The sequence below is a fragment of the Crocuta crocuta genome, unplaced genomic scaffold, assembly GCF_008692635.1.
Source record: "Crocuta crocuta isolate KB4526 unplaced genomic scaffold, BGI_CrCroc_1.0 scaffold213, whole genome shotgun sequence".
In the NCBI taxonomy this organism is placed as follows: domain Eukaryota; kingdom Metazoa; phylum Chordata; class Mammalia; order Carnivora; family Hyaenidae; genus Crocuta; species Crocuta crocuta.
In genome coordinates this window covers 3,061,596-3,085,694 of record NW_027529442.1, presented here as the reverse complement: position 1 = coordinate 3,085,694, position 24,099 = coordinate 3,061,596, and the positions used below count along the sequence as shown (strand labels likewise).

General features: G+C 44.1%; 1 protein-coding gene across 1 annotated transcript in view; it reads left to right on the top strand.

Moving 5' to 3' along the window:
- The window catches only part of CADPS (calcium dependent secretion activator), a 461,448-nt gene that overhangs the window by 386,530 nt on the left and 50,819 nt on the right, over positions 1-24,099 (top strand). The window contains exons 24-25 of the mRNA XM_077760230.1: positions 2,760-2,834; positions 3,732-3,815. Of these exons, the coding sequence (XP_077616356.1) occupies positions 2,760-2,834; positions 3,732-3,815 (159 nt within the window). The remainder of the gene's footprint in view (positions 1-2,759; positions 2,835-3,731; positions 3,816-24,099) is intronic.

The window sequence follows — 24,099 nt, the reverse complement described above, 5'->3', positions numbered from 1 at the left end:
CATATTGGGATGCAGATGGAATTGGATAGTCCGTCTGACTTCAAGAGACTTTGCAACAAGATAATCTTAGTTTGGGGATGGTATTTAAAAGATGCCCCAGTGGTATTTATACCCCTTCAGGGAGCTTCGCATCTGCGTGGAACAAATAATCTCCCCAGAAAGAGCAGAAAGCAATGCTCACTCTCACCCTAGAAAAGCTAGTTAATCAAATAAGTTTCGGGAAAATTTGGCAAAAGTAATTCGTGCATTTTGTACTTACTTGTATAAAAATGGGGACTGCTTTGATATCTACCCCTTTAGCGCATGTTAAGCAGAGTAGATGTGACCCTGGTGTACTATCTTTCCCAAAGTAAGTTTTGTTTATTTATCAAAACAACCTTTTCATAACAGAAAAAAAAAAAAAAAAAGACATGTAGACAGGAGTAGAGATAGCCGGGTTTGTATAGAGTGAAAGAGAGAAACAGTGGAATTCTGTGCAGGGAGGTCATGGCCAAGTTTGTCATGGAAAAACTGAAGGCAGGAAGAGGTTCCCCAAAACCCACCATGTCTCCATATACTTTAGTTTGGACTCCTTCCAAGATGAAAAGACTTGAGGTTCCCCCACCTGTGAAGAGAAAGCATATTTGCTTTTCAAGAAAAGATGGCATTACTAACACCTCATACCATGAGCCTGGATCTCTCCTGGTGCATAGATACCAACTACTCTGGGCTCTGCTCGCCATGTCAGCCAAGTGTTCCCAGAGAACGTTTCTGTTCTCAGTGATGTGCTTTGCTTGGTTAGAAGCCCCCGTTTCATATTTCAGATTGTATTATTTTGCCTACAATTTGCCTTTCTGAGTTAGTTAAATCTCCGAATTAATAAATGTGGATCATTTATAGTCATCCAAAGAAAACTGAGCAGAGTGAAGCAATCACGTGAGGAGGAAAGTAAGCATGTGATACGGAATCTTATCTCAAGACCTAAAAATGAATTTGGAGCCCTGTCAATATTCCTGAATTCTTTTTTGCTCTGACATCTTTCTTTGTGTTTCTAGCACAGAATTCTGCAGATACTTTTTTGCATTCAGCTTCAGGTTTAAGCCACTTACTAGTGAATCCCTTCATGAAGCCCGCCAGTGTGGGTTCTGATTCATCAGGGCTGTGCAGCATGGCCCCTTTTGGCTTTATTGTTTTTCCTCTAACCAACTGAAAGGGAACAAAAATGAAAGAATGAGCAATAAGACCATATCTCCCTACGGCCGGCCTCTACTTCATGAAATTGAACAAATAGTATTTGAATTGCAATTATAGTTATGAGTTGTTCTCACATCTTAGACCCTCACTTGATCTTCAAAATAGATCTCGGAGTCTGANAGTAATATAATAATAATAAAATAATAATAATAATAGTAATAAGAAGAACAGACCTGCTAAATATCTTTAAATAGGGTTTGCTTCATTCTCTTTCCAAAATCAGCGTTTGTACGTGGTTTTCCTTTACCCTCCACATTGGTCCCTTGCAATTAATAGTATTATCTGTTCTTTTACAGATGAGGAAACTGAACTATATATTCTTAGGCTACGTGATTTCCCAACTTTGCACTGGGACTTTAGCTAGGGCTTCCAATTACAAACGAAATTCCCCTATGACTTTTAATGAACTCACCGAATTCATATCCCTTCACTCACTTTCATTAATTCTGATTGCCAGTTATCAGAATATCCAACCACGTTCCCGTGGCTTATTATTTCTGTATGTTTTCATAGCTTTTTGAATGGGTTGCTTAATTTTCATTTTCTCATGTGTCCTTTTGTCCTAATCTTTATCTGCACTGTTCCTTTTTTTTTCTGTTCCTAATTAATCATCCTTCTGAAAGTTTGCTAAAGACTGGGTAAGTGCATTTTCCTTTCCAAATAGCAGTGCTTCGCATTGTTATTTTTTATTAAGGAATATGGAATAATTCAAGTGGATACTAAAATGATCTAATAAATGTCAAGGAACTGGCATACAGTATTTTCTGTTGAAATCGCTTTTCCCTTTTTCCTGGCATTTACAGCAGATTTTTGTTTGTGTGGGGGTTTGTTTTCACATTACTATTTAAATTTAATCGACAGCGGCCATTAGAGAAATGGAAAAACTTAACAGGAGTCTTAGCAGAGGCTCTAAACCTGGCTCTTCTTATCCATGAATGGAGAAAATGAGTGGCTGCCACAAGGGCTCAGAAAAAAAAAAAAACAAAAAACAAACAAAAAAAACCACTTGGCCTCCACATTGAATCAATATCTAGAGAGAGAACCGGTGGGCTCTGAGGCATTAACCTCAAGTATTAGAGGGTTTTAGAACAGTTTTTGCAAAATCCGTCACAGTGTCTTGGTCAAATTCTGAGCCACATCCACTAGCAGTTTTCCAAAGATAAATTTTCATCCCCTGTAGTAAATTATTGTGATATCTTGTTTTGTAAATTCCAGACCAATACACTGCTAGGCCATGAAGCCATCCATGTGTGCTACTTGTAATCATGTGTATGTATCTACACATATCAAAGCCATCCAAAGCCTTGGGTAAGGAACCATGTGGCTGGTAATTTTTTTTAAGAGCTTCAGATCTCTCTTCATCAAAGACCTGGAGTCAGAACCTTACAGCTGCGTCTGGGACTATGGAAATGAACTGGGTCTGCGGGACAGGCTTTCTGTCTAAATTGTGTTGTCTAAAAATTACTGACGGATGCAATGCCTTCACCTCCCAAACATGCTAATATTTGTCTTTCTGTGTTCTTTAGCATCAATACCATTCAAAAATAGATGAACTAATTGAAGAAGCTGTTAAAGAAATGATAACACTCTTGGTTGCAAAGGTAACCTTCAGCTTCAGGTGAAATGTTTCATTGTGAACATTGCTTTGTTAGATCTGCATTCCCATTAAAATGTGACACGTTAAAAAGTTGAGCTGGATACTTGTATTTCTCGGGAAACAAGATCGTACATCACCCAGGCTCAACTCAGAATGATTTTTTTCTGAAGATCGTGAGCCGAGCCGTGTGAAGATGAATTGATGAAGTGGCGCGTGTTAACTCAATAAGAAATTGTCCCCTGACATTACCCTAGGTTATGTGGGAAATGTTTGTTTTGTTTTTCAGCGCTGACAAAGTTAGATTTTAAATACAGAAAAGTTAAACGGTAATAAGGAATTCTGCCATCCTGAAAACCCCCTTTTCCCTCGTTTCTCATGCAGTGAGAGTCATAATAAAACATAAAAGTCAGATAAAGCTATTTCAGTCACCCTCATGAATTATAGAATTTTAACTAAGTAATGCTGAATGGGAAGACATTTATATTTGCCAGTGCTAAACTTCTGTTTCCCCCAAATTACTGATAAAATACAAATAAAAATAGATTGGATTAAATGTAGTGCTAATATGTAACGTAAAAACTGCTTTGCGCAGTTTTGGATTTTGAAAAGTGCATTTAATATTATCGCATGCTGTATGCAACTCAATAATATTTTGTCACTTTGTACTTCTGTAACACTCTATATTTGCAATCACATAATAATGAAGAGAAAGCCGAATAAGTCAAATATTTCTATGTGAAAGCAATCTCTTCCTCTCCCCCAAAGCGGGAATCGAGTAATAGCACACAAAACCAAGTGAGGTCATTGCTAGTCTCTGGCTGGTTGGGAACTGTTGCTCCTTAGTGTGAACAGTTAGAGTTTGAAATAATATAGATCTATTTTTTTTCTGCTGTTTTACTAGTTCATTACTATCTTGGAAGGAGTCCTGGCAAAATTATCCAGATATGACGAAGGGACTTTGTTTTCTTCTTTTTTGTCATTTACCGTAAGTAAAGCGCTTCCTCCTTGCCTGGTTTTTGTGTTAGTGTGGGTTTGGGTTTGGGTTTAGGGGAGGGGTGCCATTGTGTCGTTTTGGTGTTGGTTTGTGTATGTATGTGAATTAAGATCGACTACCCATGTGTAATAACCTGACAATAAGCAGGACCTTTCACAACAGCAGGTAATCCAAAGTCATGTCTCTTTCTCTTGTGAGTGTACAATACGTATGTATGTATATGCATGTACACACACGTACTCATATGTCTCCATATGTAGACATCCAAAAGAGAGTTGCTGGCCTGCGCCCACGTTAGCTATCTCGGGCAAATCACGTAATGTTTCCGGGCAGCCGCTTCCCCATCTGTAAATTTTAAACGTTGCAAATAGAGACCTATAGTCCGACAGAGCTTTGAAACATGTGTTACTTGGTCCTCCCTGGGTCTGGTACACCTTTCTTCATTGAATTAGTTGCCTATATTTAAAACTCAGGAGGATTCACAGAGATGTCCACATTCCAGGCTTTCTTTATAAAACGGACAGCCAGCAGCTCTGGGCCTGCTTACTTACATAGCAGTGGTCTGCTGCAGCCCATCACGGTGAGCCACATTGATCAGACATTTGTTTACCAGTTTCCTGTAGCCTCCTCCTGGCTGTTTCACTCATTCATGTACCTGCCTGGGCTTGGGAGCACTGGAGTCTACAACCTCTGTGGCACATGACTGAGTCCGTACAAATTGTGAGGGCCTCTAATTCTCTGCCAGGATCTGTGCGTGGGCATGGAAGTGAGTTTGCTTGTGAGCAGAAGGCAGCCTCATTCTCTGTAGGTAAATGAGCAATGGAGATGGTCACTGTAAATGGGCTGCTTGGGGGCCTCATTCTCCCACCCTTCTCGTGCTCCTTGGCAATGATGACTGCGTCTTTCCTTACCATTTCTGATAGCAGGGTTTTTGCCGGCTTAGAGGCCGGCCGTATTCCTCTGACAATGCTATAGGGAAAGCAATCAATTTAAGACCTATTATCCCTACATCTTTAAAACAGCATTCATGTATGAAGAATCTCCTAGAAAGGCATTGAATGCCAAGACGAGGCCCAGCACAGGGTAGGAAGTAGCACATCATCGTCAACTTTGGGATCTGGCAGAAGCAGGTTCAAGTCCTGTTGCCAGCATCAACCAGCCATCTGACCTTGAGTAGCTGTCTCGTCCTCTCGGAGTCCGAGATTGGCTTTGGGTTTGCTTTTGGCTTTGGGGCGGGGCACTGTTGTATAATTTTGGTGTTAGCGTTTGCTACGTGTGTTAATTAGGGTCAACCACCACGACGTATGGGAGTGAGGAGTGGATAACATCTTCTGTGATGAGCTGTTGGGAAGATAATGATGTAAGCAAAAAGCCTAGCATAGTCTTAGCACGAAGTAAGTCTCAACAAATGGGGCTACTTTTAAGAAAAGAGGATAAAACATGGTCATTAATAAAACATGATTATTATACAGCGCAAAACTTGCACGCACACAAGTTCTTCCCAAGTATGCCTTACGTTGGTAATCCCCATGCATTAGATTTTCTGGGAATTAAGGGAAATGTAGACAGAAAATATTTAAAACAATTCTAGATCGCATCCATGCATCCACATATCTAGGATAATTTGCTTTGGAGCTCTCAGCTTCCCAGGTATAAGGAATGAACTCATCCCCAGAAGTGTGGTGGCCCCAGTTCCCAGAGTTTAGTGGTAAAGGTGGGGTGGGACAGAGGATGGTGACAACAGGAAATCTATCCAATATCACTCTGTAGAACCACCCATAAAGTGTCACAGCTGAAAGGATACCTATCCAGCCACTCCTTTGACAAACAAACGACAAAACAAAAACACGGCCCAGAGAGGGAAAGTAATTTGTCCAAGGTCACACAGCAATGGGCAGAGTGGAGACAGGGCCCCAGGTCCTCTGCCAGCTTCCCCTCCCCTNAGAGTGGGATTCAACTGGCAGTTGCCTTAGCGCTGGAAGGCAGATGGGCAGATGAGTGGGGAAGATTCACAAAGAAGGATTCAGGGCACATGAGTGGGAAATATTAGATAATCTTTCATTCCTCAGTGAAGTCATGGAAATGGTGAAAAGAGGCAGGCTTATTCGGGAAAACATTCCCCTGACACCCACAAAAGCTATCACTTTCTTTGAGTCTTCATTCCGAGCAAGTGTTTTCGCTGCACTGGACTTGAACCAGTGCAAACGGGGAAAGCCCCTCTGCTCTTTATGGAGCAGAATTCAGCCCATCCGTGAGGCCCCACCCTAATGCCCGACTTCCCAAGAGAACTAGCAGAAGGTGGTCCGCGGCACCAGTACAGGATGTGGTACCCGGGGGAGGGGATCTCACGAGAGGGTGCGAAACAAAGACCTAGCATATCCTCTGAGGAGTTTTCAAGCTGAAATTCTCATGCTCTCATCTCTCCCTTTGCGGAGACATTTTGCAGCCTCGCCGCATGCCTAGTGAAGTCCCTGTAAGTGCAGAACACTTGGGTGCCTGTCACTCGGCCTGTAACTTCCCTTCCTTAGTGACACTTCTCCCGCACACTTGGCCGTCCCACGGCCAAAAGCACCCACTTATCATTTGCAGCCCCTGTTCTCATCTCCTGCTGGTATTCCAGCGTTGGAGAACACGAGCTGTGCTCAGAAGTGGTAGGAATATCTATCTCCACACGTGGGTGCTGAGCTCCTGCCCAAATTTCAATGGGCCTTTGAAGACTTCCTGCAGCCCAGTGGTGTGAATCACGCTGGAGTGGAGTGGAGTGGAGTGGAGGGGAGAGAGTTGAGCAGGGGCAGCAGGCGCCGTGGGAAGAGCCTGGAAATCAAGGATGAGAGAACCAGCTGTGAGTCCCGGGACCTGGACAAAGGCGTAGAGATGATGCCGACGCCCTGGCAAGGCTTTCCTTAATGCTGCTCCCATTTCTGATTCAATTCTTCAAGTATTACTGTGCACTTACCACGTCCCCACCTCAGCGGGACTGCCAAGTATGAGCCATGTGCTGTGCCCCCCGGAAAGCTGACAAGTATCGACAAATATGCCACCCTTTCCCCCTCTTTCTCCCGCTGAGCGCCTCCTTTCCTGGGTGGGCTTGATTTCATGGTCCAAGCCAGACATTTTGGAAAACGTCTGCAGTGGCACAGAGCAGGCAGGAATATTTATTTCTCGTCTCCATCTGCATTGCTTCCTCTCTTGGNCGCTTTTAAGATGAGCTCTAATCCAATGTAACTGGAATCATTCTGAATTTTTTTAAATGTTTATTTATTTTTCAGAGAGAGAGCATGAGTGGGAGAAGGGCAGTGAGAGACAGAAAGAGAGGGGGGGAGGGGGGGGAGGGAGGAGGGCGGGGAGGAGGGAGGAGGAGATGTGGCTTCTTCGTGCCAGCCCACGAGGCGTCCAGGCGCGCCCCTCCTCTCCTCCCTCCCCAGCTTCAGCAGCAGGAGCAGCCTGGGATTTCTGGAGGCAGGCGCCTTTCGAACTTTCGAAAGATCAGCCCAGTTGGAAGTCGCAATTAGCAACTATCCGCCCATTTCCCCTGACTGCAAGATGTGCTTTTGTGTGGGTTGCCTGCTTGGAAGGGTCCTTGTCTGGTGGGTAGCCTCACGCTGTTCTTTTAGGAGGCCAGGAAGGGCGACAAGCAGGTACCTAGGTCTCTCTCCAAACAAATTAAGATCTGTTCCTTGGTCCTATCCAGGTGTTAACAAATATGCTAGTTCTGGAATCTGCCGCTCATTTGTTCACTCATTGATTCATTCATTCACCCAGCATGTATTTACCAAGCACCTACGTGTCATGCATTGTGTTAGGTGCCGGGGCCACAGCAGTGAGCAAGGGACACATGTTCTCCTTTTGGAGTTTACATTTAGGAAGAGAGACAGACAATTAAGAAAGGAAAGAAAAGCATAGGGTAGGGGTGGTGCTATCCAGCCCACAAAGTGGAGAGAAAGGGCGAGAAAGGAGAGAAGGGAGGTAGGAGTGGTGTTGCTTCAACTAGGATGGTCACGGAAGATCTCTGAGGAGGAGACATGGGCTGAAACTAAGAGGAGCCAGCCATAGCTGAAGAGAGGAGAGAATCTTCTAGACAGACCAGCAACTGCAATGACCAGGAGGCAGGAAAGCAGGAGGCATTTTTGCAGGATATTTTGGAAGTCGCATGGGCAGGACTTAGAGATTGAGCACATGCGGGGGGTGGAGACTCAGTGGAAGGGATCAAAGGGGAAGGCCCCTCGTGGTGAGGTCCTGAAGAGCCCCGCTGCGCCGAGTGGCTCTGAGAGTCTGAGAGCGGGTGGTATACAGCAAACAGACAGCCCGGAGAGGGGAGACCTGAGCTGGGTCCCAGCCCCTCCCCTCCCCCTGGGAGCTGTGTCACCCGGAACAAGGGATCACACCTTGGCTTTCAGTTCCCTTCGGCGTAGAATGATGATGGTTTTATTAGATGAATCCAGAAGCCGAAAATAGCTACAGGAGCAACAGCTATTCTTTAAGCACTTGCTAAGTGCCTGGCACAGGGCTAAGTGCTTTAAATGTATTTTTCTCCTTGAATCCTCTGAACGCTGCCATTCCACCAATGCTCTTCTGCCCCCAGACAATGAAACTGAGGCTCTGAGAGGTTAAGCCCTCTAGTTTGACCAGCATACTCTCTGCCACTAAACTCTGGAGCCTATAGGGAAGGGTGACGACGTCGGAGGGGCCCACACCCTCTCCCCTGGCAGACGGAATAGTTACTTCAAATCCTCTGAAGGCCCCTCCAGATTCCCCTCCAGAATCCACTCCAGATTCCCCTATCAAGCCAGTCCATTTGTGAGGGTCAAAATGGAACATGGAAGTCACTCCAGTCAGGCAGGATAAAGCCCTGTTCCAAGCTGTCACGGGCCTAGACCCTATGTATAATCTCCTACGTCTCAAATTATGCTCATTCACCCTTTTGTTTCTTCATTTGCCAGCATTTTAATTGTTTTGCCACTTAGAAATGAAACAAAGTAGACCTGCTTCTTCCTGCTAGAATCTGAGACCAGGACTGGTATTAGTGCAGGTCTACCAGCAGCCTAGACTGCTTTCGTGCAGAGCTCTTGAGGTCATGCCAAAGAACAAGACTGCCACTTTGGTCAAAAGCCTGAACCGGATCAAAATAATTCACTTCTGTCCACAGAATATTTTGGTCAGGAAGGAGTTCACATTTTAGCACAGGGTGAGTATCCATAATCGTTAGTGTTATGTCTGGTGAAGTCCCATCTTTGCTTTGGCTTCAGGGAACGCTCAGCAGAGAAGACATGGCTTTTTATAGTTTGGGCTGGTGAGGGTGGTATAGACAGAGAGGTCTCGTTCTACCCTCAGAGAGCAGCATCATTAGCTTATCAGGTGCTGAATCCATATGATTCAAGTCAGTTGGCATCCACGCTTCAGAATGGAGGTGCCTGCCTTGGACAGAAGCACCCACCATGTTGGTAATAGCCGACCTTTACTGAACGTATACTGTGTGCCCAGCAGTGTGCTAAGTGATCACATGCATTTCCTCATCTGATCCTCACAATCATCCTATGCAATTGATACAATTATGATCCCCATTTTACAGATGGGAGAAGTTGAGTTTCTTGTCCAAAGTCACACAACTACTAAGACTGTACCGTAGATTTACTCCTGTATTATCTTCAGAATGTTCTTCCCCACAGAAGCACAGAAACTCAGAAGTCAATTAGCGGCTCTTCCAGGAACTAGCCACTTACTGATACCATTTCTAAGGGAAAGAGTCATCTATTTTTTGTTCACATCTTACCAGCAAAAATAATTGATCAGTAACTTCCCCACCAAATGTTTTGCAATAAAACCAAAGGAAGAGACCTTCAAAATGCCCCCACTTCTTTTGTGCTTCCAGATAATCTTCAGTTTCATACTATTCGTTCAGTCAACACATGTTTGTTGAGGGCATACTTGCTGCCAGGCATTGGGAGCTTAGCAATGACCAAGAGGGATAATGCCTCTTCATATAGATCCTCTTCATATAGGGAGATATAGTCTCAAGAAGTAAATCACACGCGTGGCAGTTTTTCAGAGAGAGGGAGAAGTAGCTGACACAATGGGACAATAGTCTAAAAGAACCGAACATCATCTGGAAGGTCACGGTATTTGAGCTGAGGTCTAACGGATCTAGCAAAGAAGAGAAGAAAGAGTGTCCCAGGGTACAAAGACACTGAGGAGACAGGGAAGGTCTCATGCATTCTGGGAACCAGAAGTTCATTGTCACTCAGGGAAATGTCAGCCTGAAGGGAGGAAAATGACAAGGGATAGAGTTAGGGAGCAGGTAGTCTGGAGCCTGATCATGAAGCAACTTGCCCACGGTTACGGAATCAAAGGGTTCGCCAAGGGGCATTCTCAAAATTGATTCAGATGGACAAGCTAAGAGAAGTTGCCGAGAGACCAGCTACTATTATCAGGTGATACCGTGTTTGTTAGTCTGATTTTGAAGCTTTGAGCCACCATTGGAAGACATTTTGTCTAACGTGTTTTGTTCACATAGACCAAAAAAGCACCGTGCTCTGAAATGTTCAAGAACCGTAAAGCACTGATCTGCCATGCCTTCTACGGACTTCTTTCATCAGCCACTCCCCAATGGCTCAGAACTTGACATCCACTTTGGGGTTTATGACAGATAATTTTATCACCTAGTAGGACATCATCCTCCTTTCCAGTTCATGCCTTGAAAACACAGCTGACAATTAACATACCTGCTGTCCAAAGCAGCCCTTCAGAAGCTTTGCAGAAGAAAAACAAAAGCATCCAAAGTTAACCATTTCTCTTAATATTCTTTAGTAGACAGATGAACCTAAGATAGACACAGTATTTTCTTCAGACTGTCAGGTGCCAAGCAACCAGGTCACAGACGTGTCAGCTCTGAAAGAAATACCTAATGAAGATATGTAGGGCTTCAAACATGAAATAATTGTTCTGAAGTTAAAAGTCAGAGAAGCTGCCCTGACCTCTGAACCACATGTAGTGGGAAGCTGATCACCGGAAAGTTAGAGGGAGAGACAGGATTGTGAAGCCCAGACTAACAGAAATGTGGGCTAGTTACTGGCCATTTGTGAACCTCAGTTTTTTCATCTGTTGAGTGAGGGTGGTGGGGCCTATTTCAGGTAGCAGACGAGATGATTAGTAGCAGGGGTGCCTGGGGGCTCCATCAGTTAAGCATCCAGTTTCGGCTCAGGTCAAGATTTCACGGTTCATGAGTTCAATCCCCACATCAGGCGCTGTGCTGACAGCTCAGAGCCTGGAGCCTGCTTTGCATTCTGTGGCTCCCTCTCTCTCTGCTTCTCCCCTGCTCATTCTCTCTGTCTGTCTCTCTCAAAAATAATTAAACATTTTAAAAATTTAAAAAAAAAAAAGAACTACAGTGAACAGTCGTCTGACACATTGTGGCTGCTCAGTAAATACCGCTTCTTAGCCTTATCTTCAACCTAACCTGTAAGAAGGTTTGCCTGATCCTAGCACTTTTAACTGTTTTCTCACCTGTTTTGTCCTCAGCATATTAACCATTTCTCCTAAGCAACCCAAGTCACTACTCAGAACAGGATCAGCCAAAACTGTCCTGTAGCTTCTATTTTGGCACATTCTTATACTCGAAACTTCAATGCATCAGAGATGTTTTCCGTTAAGTTTAGTGTATTTCAGCATTGAGTATTTTATGCTAATTCTTCCAGAATTTTTCATTCAAGCATAATTTCTAGAGTACCTATTAATCAAAATACTCAGCCAACCAGAATTGTATAACCCATCCCCCATGCATATTTTAGGTTGAATCAGGTTTATTTCAATATACACCGAGGTTACTACTTTGTGCAGTTCTGTCTCTTACTGGAGTATAATCCTGGGCAGATTAGTTAACCTCTGACTTTAGTTTACTGACCTATAAAATGGGAAAATAAGAAGACCTCAATTATGTGATGTTAAAGTGAGGAAATGTTATATGCCCAGAATGAGGTAAGCACCTGATACTTGTTAGCTATTGCTATTACTGTGGTGATGTCACTGAGTGCTGAGTACTAGGATCAATTCCTTGATCTGCACCATGTTTTTCTGTGACTGCTACATGTAAATTTTTAAGCTAGGAGTTGTAGAAATATGTTCTTTTGAAGATCTTTTCTCTTGTTGTCTAGAAGTTGCCATCTAGAGTGCATATGACCAGAGGAACTTTTGAGGTTTTATGGTCCAGTGTCTCCAGTGCTGTACTAGAATCTTCTCAGTTCCTACCTGCTGGCCAAAGCCAATTCTCCATGTCTCTTTGCATCTCTGCCTTTAGTGATGCCCCCCTGGAAGCCTGAAATTGACCTTGGTCAAATCCTTTGCACCACAGAATTGGCAAATGCTACCAAACACGGTGGTGTCTTCCTCCCTCTTCTTCCTCTTCCCTCCTCCTCCTCCTTCCTTTCTGCTAATACATCCCTGAGTGTTTTCCAAGCTCTGGAGATATAGCACCTGGTACCTGTGACATTAGATGCCACAAAAATGCCACATTAAATAGCACCCATCCCATTGTAAGAGAATTATCCGCTTTTTAATTTTCTTTTCGTCTTTGTCTTTATATCAAGGAGAAAGTTTCCATTGAGTGATAATCTGTCTCTCACATTTCCCTAAAATGTCACATATTCATGTGTAACAAAGAGAGAGAAAGAGCGAGCAGGCCTTGGGTTCAGCACCCTCTACAGGCAACCGTGTCTACCTAGAATGTGATCATTTTATTTTTATTTATGTTGTGTGTATTTTTACTCTTACTTCCTTCTCCTCTTGATTTTATCTTGATACTGGTTTTCCGTTTATGGCAGTGATACACATTTTCTTTTTATAAGTAAGTATTTAAAAAGTGAGCCAATTTAAAGGAGAAATTAAGTATATAAGAAAATATAGTACAGATGGTGCATGGGCTGTAGCCCAAATCAGGACAGTGGTGTTGATTCCAGAAGTTTGGAAACCTGTGATATCTTCTCACTGCCCTACTTTGCAGCTGTGTAAACGAAGACCAGAGAAGGAACATGACTTGAACATCTATTTGAGACACAAAACCCAGACCTTGCAGCTCATCCATTTGTTTTCTCCACTCTATACCTGAGATGAGGAAAAAGCAGAAAAGAATGAATTCTCCACTGAGTGGCAGACCTACACGGACTCTAGTGGGTTGCCGCTGGCAGCGATAATATAAACAACCTGTGCCCTCAAGTTCAGGCTGAGGTGGCTGAGGGAGAAGGGAAGGGCACCAGGCTGCTAGATGATCCCCTTGTGCAGAAACATGACTGTTGAGTCGTGACAGCACAGTCCTCATTTGCTTAGCATCAAGGCCTTGCAGAAGCCAGGGACGCAGGTAAGACATGATCCTTACCCTCTTCCAGCATGCACTCTCTTGGGCCATTTAGTGTTGGGAAGTGTTCAAAAGGCAGAGCAAAACCCAAAAATGCCAGAGGTGGGCAGAGGTCCCCATGTATGATCAAATAAAAATAAGCTTTTGAACCTGTTTGGAGATTTTTATTTTTTCAGTGCGGGGGCTTGAACTCACGACTGTGAGATTATGACCCAAGCTGAGATCAAGGGTCGGATGCTCAACTGACCGAGCAGCCCAGGCTCCCCCTGCTTGGAGATTTTATAAAATTAAACCTTTCCGATTTATACTTCCGAGTTTCTCCTAAAATGGAAGTATGCCATGTAAATCGACAAGTGGAAAAGCGGTACAGCCTCATTAAGAGGTCAGACCCTGGGGTCCAAGGAAGCGACATGATACTTCCACCTTTGTGTCTTTCAGGAAGCTGTTAAACCTCTCTGAGCCTCAGTTTCCTCCTCCACAAATGATAATCATCATCATGCCCTCAATTGTGAGGGTTAATTACTTATAAATTGCTTAGCCTTATGACAGGCAAATAATAAGCACGCAACCATTGCTAAGTCTTGGTAGCATTAAAAGGGAGGGTTTGAAGGAGGCTCTGAGCCTTGCAGAAATCCTCCCTGGGAATGAAGGATTGGGACAGAGATAAGGGAAACTGGAAGGAAAAACATGTCTACTTCAATAGGGCATCTGTTCGGAAGCCCCAGGGGGGAAGAGAGATGAGAACATACACTTCCTGGACCCAGTCTCGGAGCACAGTACCCTGAGCAACAGGAGATGCGAACAATTCTCGTTAATGAGGCTGCGGCTTCAGTGCATGGAACAGAATGCTTTTGCTTAATAGAGATCATTTCCCTGCCTCTTGCCCAACTCCCCAGCAGTGCCAACAGCTCTTTGTTTAATGAAAGGTAGGGACTTTGAGTAGTGTGGTGGGATGGGCTGTAGGAGGCATTATTACCCTCATTACTATGATAATAGTTTAATCACAATCAATATTTATGAACATGCACAGAAATCGTGCAGTCACCCAGCAGCCCTACAATTTGAGGTTTTCATGTTCCTGCCTAAGGACGCTTTCCAGGAAAGCCTGGGCACTCGCCCACCTTCTTCCAGCCCCAAAGAAGCTGTATAGAGGCCCTGAGTCGTTTCAGAATATGCATGATGGTTACACAATAGTAATATACGAGGTCTTGTGTGGCGTGACAGGTGACTCTCATCATTATAGGATGAAGTATCTCCACTGTCATCATCTGGATTTTATCTTCGGACTTTGGTAAACTGCCCTGTGTATAAGGTAGGGCAATATAGGGGGCAGCATAATATAGTAGTGGATGGAGCCTTTGAAGTTAGACCCACCTAGGTTCAAATCCTAGCTCTACTACTTCTTACCTGCATTCTCCAATGAGTGCAGTTTAACCAGTCGAACTACAACTCCTTCATTTGTATAATGAGAAGACAGGTTATTGTAAGAATTGAATAAGGTGGTGTCAGTTAGGCATTCAGTCATTGGTAAATGCATCTATATTTGTGTATATGACTGTACATGTCAGGTATTAGGTATTTCTGTGTCATCTGAGAAAATTAAACAATGGCTTTTCCCAAACTCACAGAGCCAGTATTTGAGATAGCAGGAGAGTCCAGCCTTGGACTCCAGTTCACTTTCTGTTACCTGAAAATTTTTTTAAACACTGGTTCCATTTTTTTTTTATTTAAAAAAATTTTTTTAATGTTTATTTTTGAAAGATACAGACAGAGTATGAGTAGGGAAGGGGCAGAGAAGAGAGGGAGACACAGAATCTGAAACAGGCTCCAGGCTCTGAGCTGTCAGCACAGAGCCCGACGCGGGGCTCAAACTCGGGAATGATGAGATCATGACCTTGGCTGAAGTCGGACGCCCAACTCACTGAGCCACCCAGATGCCCCAGTTCCGTTTATAGGCAACTGAGGGAAAACTTATTTTTAACCATTTCAGTGTTTCACTCTTTTCTTTTAAATGCATGCTTTTCTGAGCAATGTCTACCCGGTGAGGTACCCACCGTTGTCGGGGTCACAGTTCCCACATCCGTAAAAACTGCATTTATAAACTCCAACCCTTTTAAAATAGGAAGTAAAAGACGATGGCCTCACGACATAGGTGCCTCTGGGTGGCATTTACATGGTGCTTATGTGGGCACGGGCACTTCATAATTGGCCAGAAACACCCTGATCTCTGGCCAGCAGAGAAGACGTTTCATCCCCTTGGTGACAGAGCTCGGGAATCCATCATGCTGTCCATGATTCCAGATAGACTTTCAAGAGTCGCATTTTCCTCCAGGCCTCAGAAAGTGTTGTAAGGGGCTTGCACCATAACTGTCACTCAGCCCCAAGCGGGAGCCGCTGAGCTTTGCTCAAATGCTCACCCGCACACAGAGTCCCAGCACATCCACCCCCTGGTACATTCTGTCTCCCCCAGGCAGGCAGTCCCTCAGTTGGCACTAACAATATATTCATCTTCCCAAGATGCACTCGGAGCATCCAGATTATGTATGGGGGCGGGGGAGGGGTGCTAGGTTTTGCTTCTTTGCCTTTGTAGAAGGACATAACCCAGAATCCCGTTCCCATCAACCAAAAACCTTGAAGAAGTTCCTTAGAGGGGACGGATTCCTCCTGCAAAATGCCATTCTCCCCGAGAATGTTGAAAATTCTACCACTCGTTTTGTTCTTTTTTCAGTAATTTTTTGTAAAAGAAATAGAGAGTTAAAAATGAAATCATACAGTCACTCATCATAGTATTGTTTTTTAAAGAAACAGCAGTTCTCTGTCCTGCCTCTTTCCAACCTTAATCCCTGACCGCAGAAGGGACCCTTGAAACAATTTTGTTTTTATCATCATAGCTCCAAGTACTATTCTTACATTGCTATTTCTTGGTTTATTGATCTTAGAGATTATTTGACTCCCTACTGTAATAGACGGGGCTTTCACTCACCGTGTTATCTTATACTCCTCCCCTCTCTCTTCCTGTCATGGTTTTATTAATATTGTCACTCCTCTCTCAGCATCTTGATAACGTTAAATAATACCCATCCACCTTTAATTCCTGTTTCATCCACACAATGAGGCTATTGACACCAGTGCCCTTTTCCTTCCCCTGCTTCCTCTTCCAACTGATCTCTGGTCTTAAGGTAGAGATTGAATGGCACATCTCTTCATTCTTAACATTTAAAAATGTAATAACTGTATTTACGAATGTCTCTTGAATCTCTCAGTACTGTCCAATAGAACTTCCCGCAGTGGTGGAAATATTCTGTATCTCAGCTGTTTTGATTCAGTAGCCCCGACCATGTGCGGCTCATGAAACATGGCTAGTACAAATACAAAGTTGAATTTTTAATTGCATTTTGCTTGAACTCATTTACATTAAGTTTATTTATTTTGAGAGAGAGTGTGTGAAGAGGGGAGGTGCAGAGAGAGACAAAATCCCAAGCAGGCTCTGCACTGTCAGCACAGAGCCTGACGAGGGGCTCAGATCCATGAACTGTGAGCTCATGACCTGAGCCGAAATCAAGAGTCGGACACTCAACTGACTGAGCCACCCAGGTGCCCCAAACTCATTTAAATTTAAATAGCCACATGTAGCTATTGGATAGTGCAGGGCAAGAGCAAGCTTAATATACAAATGTAATTAGAACAATGTAATCAGAACAATCTGACCTTTCAGCAGGAATGATAATAATGACAGACACATAATTCTTTTTTTTTTTTTTCAAATAGTTTATTGTCATATTAGTTTCCACATAACACCCAGTGCTCATCCCAAGTGTCCTCCTCCATGCCCATCCCCCCTCCCCCCACATCCATCAGTCCTCAGTTTTTGTCAGCATTCAAGAGTCTCTCATGGTTTGCCTCTCTCCCTTTCCCCCACCATTTCCGCCCTTCTTCTCCCCCTTGTTCCTCCGTCAAGTTCCTCCCAATCCTCCTATACGTGCAAACATATGATATTTGTCCTTCTCTGCCTGACTTATTTCGCTCAGCATAACACCCTCAAGGTCCATCCATGTTGCTACACATGGCCAGATTTCATTGTTTCTCATTGCCATGGAGTATTCCATGGTATAGATAAACCACATCTTCTTGATCCATTCGTCCGTTGATGGACACTTAGGCTCTTTCCATGTTTTAGCTATTGTGGAGAGTGCTGCTATGAACATTGGGGTACATGTGCTCCTATGCATCAGCATTTCTGTATCCCTTGGGTAAATTCCTAGCAGTGCTATTGCTGGGTCATAGGGGAGTTCTATTGTTAGTTTCCTGAGGAACCTCCACACTGTTTTCCAGAGGGGCTGTACCAGTTTACATTCCCACCAACAGTGTAGGAGGGTGCCCGTTTCTCCACATCCTCGCCAGCATCTAGAGTTCTCTGATTTGCTCATTTTAGCCACTCTGACTGGCGTGAGGTGGTATCTCAGTGTGGTTTTGATTTGTATTTCCCTGATGAGGAGGGATGCTGAGCATCGTTTCAGAGAGACACATAATTCTTATTTGCTATGTTCTGGGAGCTGATCTGCCGACTCAGTTAAAAACCCAACAACTCTATGAAAAGTAGTATTATCCCCATTTTATAGATGAGGGATGCAAGGCATGGAAAAGTCAAGGAACTTGTCTAGTAAGGAGTAGAGCTAGAATTTGGCCCCATGTTCCAACTCCAAAGTCTTCAAACCACTTCCCTCTACTGCCTCTGCTCCACTTTAGAAACTCCCAAATCTCTTTCCAGCAATCTCCGATCTGCTGATCAATGATATAGTTCCAGCTTCTCCCGCATCACTGGCCTTAATGATGCTTATCATGGGGCCATTGGCATTTAGATGTCAACCCTGCTGACTGCACTTCTTTCTGCCGCAACAAAGAGAAGCTGAGGAAGGATATGGGCAAATGTAGGGACTCAGGGCAAGTTCACAGAAGGTTGTTCCTTTGGGCTGTTCATTCCAGCAGTAGCAGTATAGCAGCTAGCGTATCCTGAGGGTTTGCCGTGTCTTTTTATTGTGCCTCTTTATGCGTATTATCTTGGCGAATCCTCCCCATGGCCCAAAGAGATGCAGATGAAGAGGGCTGCAGGTAGAGGGTGCTGGGAATATGACATTGGATGATCATAGAAAACAGTGACTGGTACAGGGTGGATACTTAGCTCATGCTACCTATGGTAATCCTTTTATCTCTTTGCCAGGTCTACCCACTAGGCCATCCTATATTCTCTGGTACCTGTGTGGATGGTCTTTATTTATCTCAAGTGCTTTTCCTTTTCCCCGGTGCTATATTTTTCCTGGAGCCTCATGTCCTGAGCTCTTATTAATACTACAATATTAATAAGCCTCTTGTTTTAGTACTAGAGTATTTATAACTTTTTCAAGATGCGGGAAGTACTTCCTTTCCACATTCTTCCTAGAACCAACCTGCCTGGTACACCATCTGAGAGACATATTTTTTAATTCTAGAAAGAATCGAGAGAAAATACTCAGCCTGGCACCCTATTATAATAAATAAGGACTTGAGGCTAGGCAAGTAGCTGAAATCAATCAACTAGTTAATGGTCAAATGAAGATTAGACATTTGCATTTTGTGATTCTTTTCCTGCCTCCACTCTATAATCCCTCACTTAAGCATGTTCTAGTCCAGAGGTCTGAAAACTTCTGAAAAAGACAAAGTAGTAAATATTTTTTACTTTACAGGCCACATGATCTCTGTCACAGCTACTCAGCCTCTGCTCCTATAGCATGAAAGCAGCTATCAACAAGATATAAATGAGTGGGTGTGGCTGTGTTCCAATAAAACTTTATTCACAGACACTGAAATGTCAATTTTCTGTAAGTTTCACATTTCAGGAACTATTATTTTTCTTTGTGTTTTCTTTCACCCACTGAAAAATGTGAAAACCATTCTTAACTCATGGGCTGCATAAAAACAAGCATCAGGCTAGATTTGGCCCACAGGCCAGTTTGCCAACTTTAGTCTCTAAGCTATGGACGGGAACACACTTGGCACAGTCCACTCCCAGCTAACGACAAGTGAATGAAATGCTAGTAATAATAATAGCTAGTGGTGATTATTGAGCTCTCACTGTGTACGAGGCACTGTTAACTTGACACGGTATGATGTTAACATATTCAACCTCAGAAGAACCCTCTGAAGACAATAATTGTTCTCATATTTTGCAGATGAGATTATGGAAGCCATAGAAGGTTAAATAATTTTTCCCAAGGTCATTTAACTAACCAGTGATGGAGCATAATCAAAACAAGATCTATGTGACTCAAAGCCTCTACACATTCCACAAAGTTGGGTCTCCTTTTCCCAAACCCTGGGTGGTCAGTAGGTAAGAAGTGGTTTGGGAGACACAGCCTTTTCAGAACATCAACAACTTGATATAATGGAAGGACTCCACACTTTATAAGCAGATTTGGGCTTGTACTGTAGTTCCACCAGTTACTGATTCCCCTCTTGAGAATTGCTTAACCTTGCCGAGCCTCAGAATCCTTCCATTAAGCAAGGATGGTGAGATGAGCCTTTCTGGGTTCTACAGTGATGACTGAGCTAAGTATTCATAAGGTGCCTAATACAGTGCCCCATACATATGTGCTCAATAGCTATCATAAATATCAAGTGAAAATCAGGTTAGTCATTAGTGTCTTTATAGCCAGCAGAGCCAGAAATACCCATATCCTGTCCTAGGCCATCAGGACCACCCCACAGCATCCTCCAGGGAAATACATGCAATGGAAAAAGGTAGGCGGATGTGAGATAAAGGACCAACTTATTAGGTTTTGATTGTCTATTGCTGCATAACAAACCATGGCAGCATTAGTGGCTTAAAGCAATCATTTTCTTTTGCTCACAACTTTGTGGATTAGGAATCTGGGAAGAGCTCAGCTAGGTGAGTCTGCGGTTCCTGTGGCTTTGACTGAGGTCACTCACTGGGTTGCATTCAGCAGACAGCTAGGCTGGGCTGGGGCTAGATATCTGATAGTTTGATGTGTCTTCCTATGGCTTCTTTCTACCTATGTGGGGTCTCATCCTGCCAATCTCTTCCAAATGGCTTGGGTTTCTTGAAGCATGGTGGTGTCAGGGGCATCACCATGGGCAGCTGACTTTCAAGAGTAAGGCTGTAGAAGCTGCCAACCCTTTTCAAGATGTGGCTTGAAACTGGCATGGTGTCATCCCCATCATATGCTGTTGTTCTGCACAGTCACAGGCCAAGCCAGCCCAGACTCAAGGGGGTAGAGGAATAGACTCCACTTTCCAGTGAGGGAATGGCATGTCCCTATGAGGGCAAGGGTCTTTGGGGATAAGCAACCACATTGTGAACTGGGCTTTGGGTCCGTATTCTGATGTGGAGAACTCCATAGAGAGCTGCTCTCATCTCCTGGGAAGTCTCATCGTCTCCTCTGTAAGAGGAAGAAATAGAATCAGAAAGAGGGTCTAGGCACAGAGCCAGCAATGGAGAGAAGTTAGACAGTCCGGCCTCTTACGGCAACGTAGGTCACACCCTCTCACCTGAAGCACTTAATTTAAGTGTGCCGATGTATGGCTAGCTAGGAAAGATACCTCAGCCAGTACCCTGGAACCTGACCAATCAAATCAGCCCCTTTGGAGGTGGAAGGAGAAGAGAGTCTAAAAATAATAACCAACGTTTGTTGAACACGTACCATGTGCCAAGCATTGTGCAAAGGTTTTTATATATGTTAACCCATTTAATCCTTAACATGTACTAAACAAATCTATACGAATCAAATGCTTAGACTAATGCCAGTTACTTTTAAATTGATAGCACCTGCCTATACCTTTCTTCAGTGTCCTTTAGGACAGTCGTAACTTGGGCACCTGGATGGCTCAGTCGGCTAAGTGCCCAACATCGGCTCATGTCATGATCTCGCCCCTTGCGGGTTCGAGCCCCACATCGGGCTCTGTGCTGACAGCTCAGAGCCTGAACCCTGCTTCGGATTCTGTGTCCCCCTCTCTTTCTGCCCCTCCCCCACTCGCACTCTCTCTCTCTCTCTCTCTCATAAATGAATAAATGTTAAAAAAATTATTTTTAAAAACACGGTTGTAATTTAAACACCAACTGCAAGAAAATCCTAGAAACCTCTATCCTGGGTTTTAAGTACAGAGGGCCACACCCAGAAGTTCATGCATTCAACACATTTTTATCAGTCCCCTGCCATGTATCAGGCAGTGTTAGGTACTGAAGAGAGGGAAAGAGAGAGAGGCCCTTGTTTCCATACACATGAGGATGGTAAGAGATGATGAAATTCAACCTAAGAGACATGATTATTTTCTGCATGGGGGTGGGACTACGTAACATTTTTACATACTGAACTGCCTCAACATGCAAACAATAGTAATACTAAAATCCAGCTCTCTCATTATCTCCTGGGTTAGAGAAATGGAGAAAGGTACACAATAAGCAACATTTTCATTACGCCAGTAATCTCAAAAGCCAAACGTTGCAGTAAATGCTGCTAGCCCCTCGAAGCAGTGTTGTGGTTGGCAGTTTCTAGGCAAAGGCAGAGAAATCAGCTTGGAGCTCTTGTGAAGTCAGACAAGCCAGGGTACGGTCAGCTCGTGCAGAGAATAAATCATTTCCTTGGTGGGTGTTTTCTTAAGAGATCACGGGGAGAAAGGAGAGCTCAGGCAGTCGCTAATGCAGTGGTATCTGTCCAGACTTCTTTTTGCTTCCATCTTTGAGTCTTACCCACCAGATTTCTGTTTGCAAAAAGGGCCTAATCCACTTTTTTTTTTTGTCTGTGCATTGATTTAATAGTATCAAACCCTGAGGTCCTCGTGGTCTGCACCTGGGTTGCTTTTTCCCCTAATGAGCCAAGAGAAGTGGTTTAAGCCCCCACGGTGCTCCCTATCAAAGCCACACAGTGATTAACTCAGGTCCCCTTATTAGGACCGGGCAGAAGAAAATCTCTTAGTCATCAGCATTGTGAAAATCCCAGGATGGTGAATGTTCAATGAAAAGATTACCTTGGGCACCTGAAAAATAATGGAAGAGCTCAATAGAGAAACCATTAAGCCTGTCTACACACGCTAAGTCAGGTGGAGGGTCGAGGTAATTAGCTGAGACATTCAGGCCAGGCCGTTTTGGACCTTCTGCCCCGACTGACTCAGTGCAGATAATTATTCAAATCCCTCATTCATTTTTCCCAGAGAAGCATTTTAGGTTGTGTCTCTACCCACATGCACACAAAACAAGTCTTAAATATGACTGGTCAGTGAAAGTGGGTTGATATTTGTTTGTTTTTTACTGCATAATAGGCCGCCAAGGAGATGGGAGGTCTAAAGCTTCAACTTCTTAGCTCTATGACTTTAAGCCAAGTTCATCCGTCTTAGCCTTGGTTTCTTCAGCTGGAAAATGGAATAATTAATAGGACCCCTCGAAATGTTGTTGTGAGGATTCAGGATAACGAATGTGGTATTCCTGACTCATTGCCTGGCAAGTCGTAAGCACTCTGAAACGTTACGTACAGTTACTACATTACGTATAGTTACTAGTTGTTGGACGGACGTGACTCATTCTGTATTTGGAGAGATTGTACACTTAGACATCATGTAAGCACGGGGCCAGGAATCATGGAGCAAACGCCTTCATCTACAGCCCCTGATGTGGTGCCAGGTACACAGGAAGTACTTCTTGCTTCAGGCATATGAGAACATGCACAAGTTGTTCGCTGACAGCTTGTCTCCCTCCTGTCATCCCTGGTCTCCCTCAGCCTCTCTTACCTTGTGTCTCTCTTTCTGACCTCCTGTCCCAGAACTGGGAAAGTCTATCTGGGTGCCCAGGGGCAGTGGGGCTAGACAAGATGTATTCATTGTGCCATCGTGACCGTCAGGATTTCAGGAAATGAGATCTGGCTGAAGTCACAGTTCTTGCCTCTCCCTTGAGGGCAGTTGAATGCCTGCTTAGAAAAGGTGCCAGACCCGGTCTGTGGGGCAAACCCCTCTCCGAACTTCCCCTTATTTCCTGCGTCCCAGAGCACACAGCCTGGTCCCAGAGAGCAGTAGCTATGTGTTATTGAATATAACTGAGCGCCCCGGAAACTGCGCTCGTACTCATGCATCAACTCAAGCATCCTGAGTTAGGGGACAGATCTTTGCTGTGTCCTTCAAGGTTTTCCCTAGTACATAGGATGTTCACTAAATTGGCAGGAAGTATACCAGCCTGAGAGTCAGCCCCAGTAACCTGGGGAGATTCCAGCATCCTTTTTTTAAAAATTTTTTAATGTTAATTCATTTTTGAAAGAGAACAGAGCATGAGTGGGGGAGGGGCAGAGAGAGAGGGAGACAGGATCCGAAGCAGGCTCCAGGCTCTGAGCTGTCAACACAGAGCCCAACGCAGGGCTTGAGCTCACTGACCGCAAGGTTCTGACCTGAGCCGAAGTCAGACAATCAACCAACTGAGCCACCCAGGCGCCCCTCCAGCATTCTTTTTATGGCAAGAAGTTGCCCATGGGCTAGAGGTGAGGGATGAAACTGTCCCCGGGACAAGGAGCATGCACTTCATCTACACCAATAAGCCAGTATTTCCAGTAGCCACTAAGAAAAGTTACCTTCAGTAGCTTCTCCCCTGTGCCAACACTGTTCTACACACTTAGATGGATTCTTTCATTCAATCCTTATGCTTTCCCTTAGAGTAGTATTAGGAGCTTCCCATTTGCAGAGAAGGCTCAGAGACGTTAAATAACTTGCCCAAAGCCACCAAGCTAGAAAATGGCAAAGCCAGACTTCTTACCCCACCAATCCTGAGTTCATCCTCTTAGCCACTTCACTAGGAAGATTTCTTTTAAAAGTTAAAAAAAAAAAGGTGGGGCGGCACCTGGGTGCCTCAATCAGTTAAGCCCCAGACTCTTGGTTTCAGCTCAGGTTATGATCTAACGATTT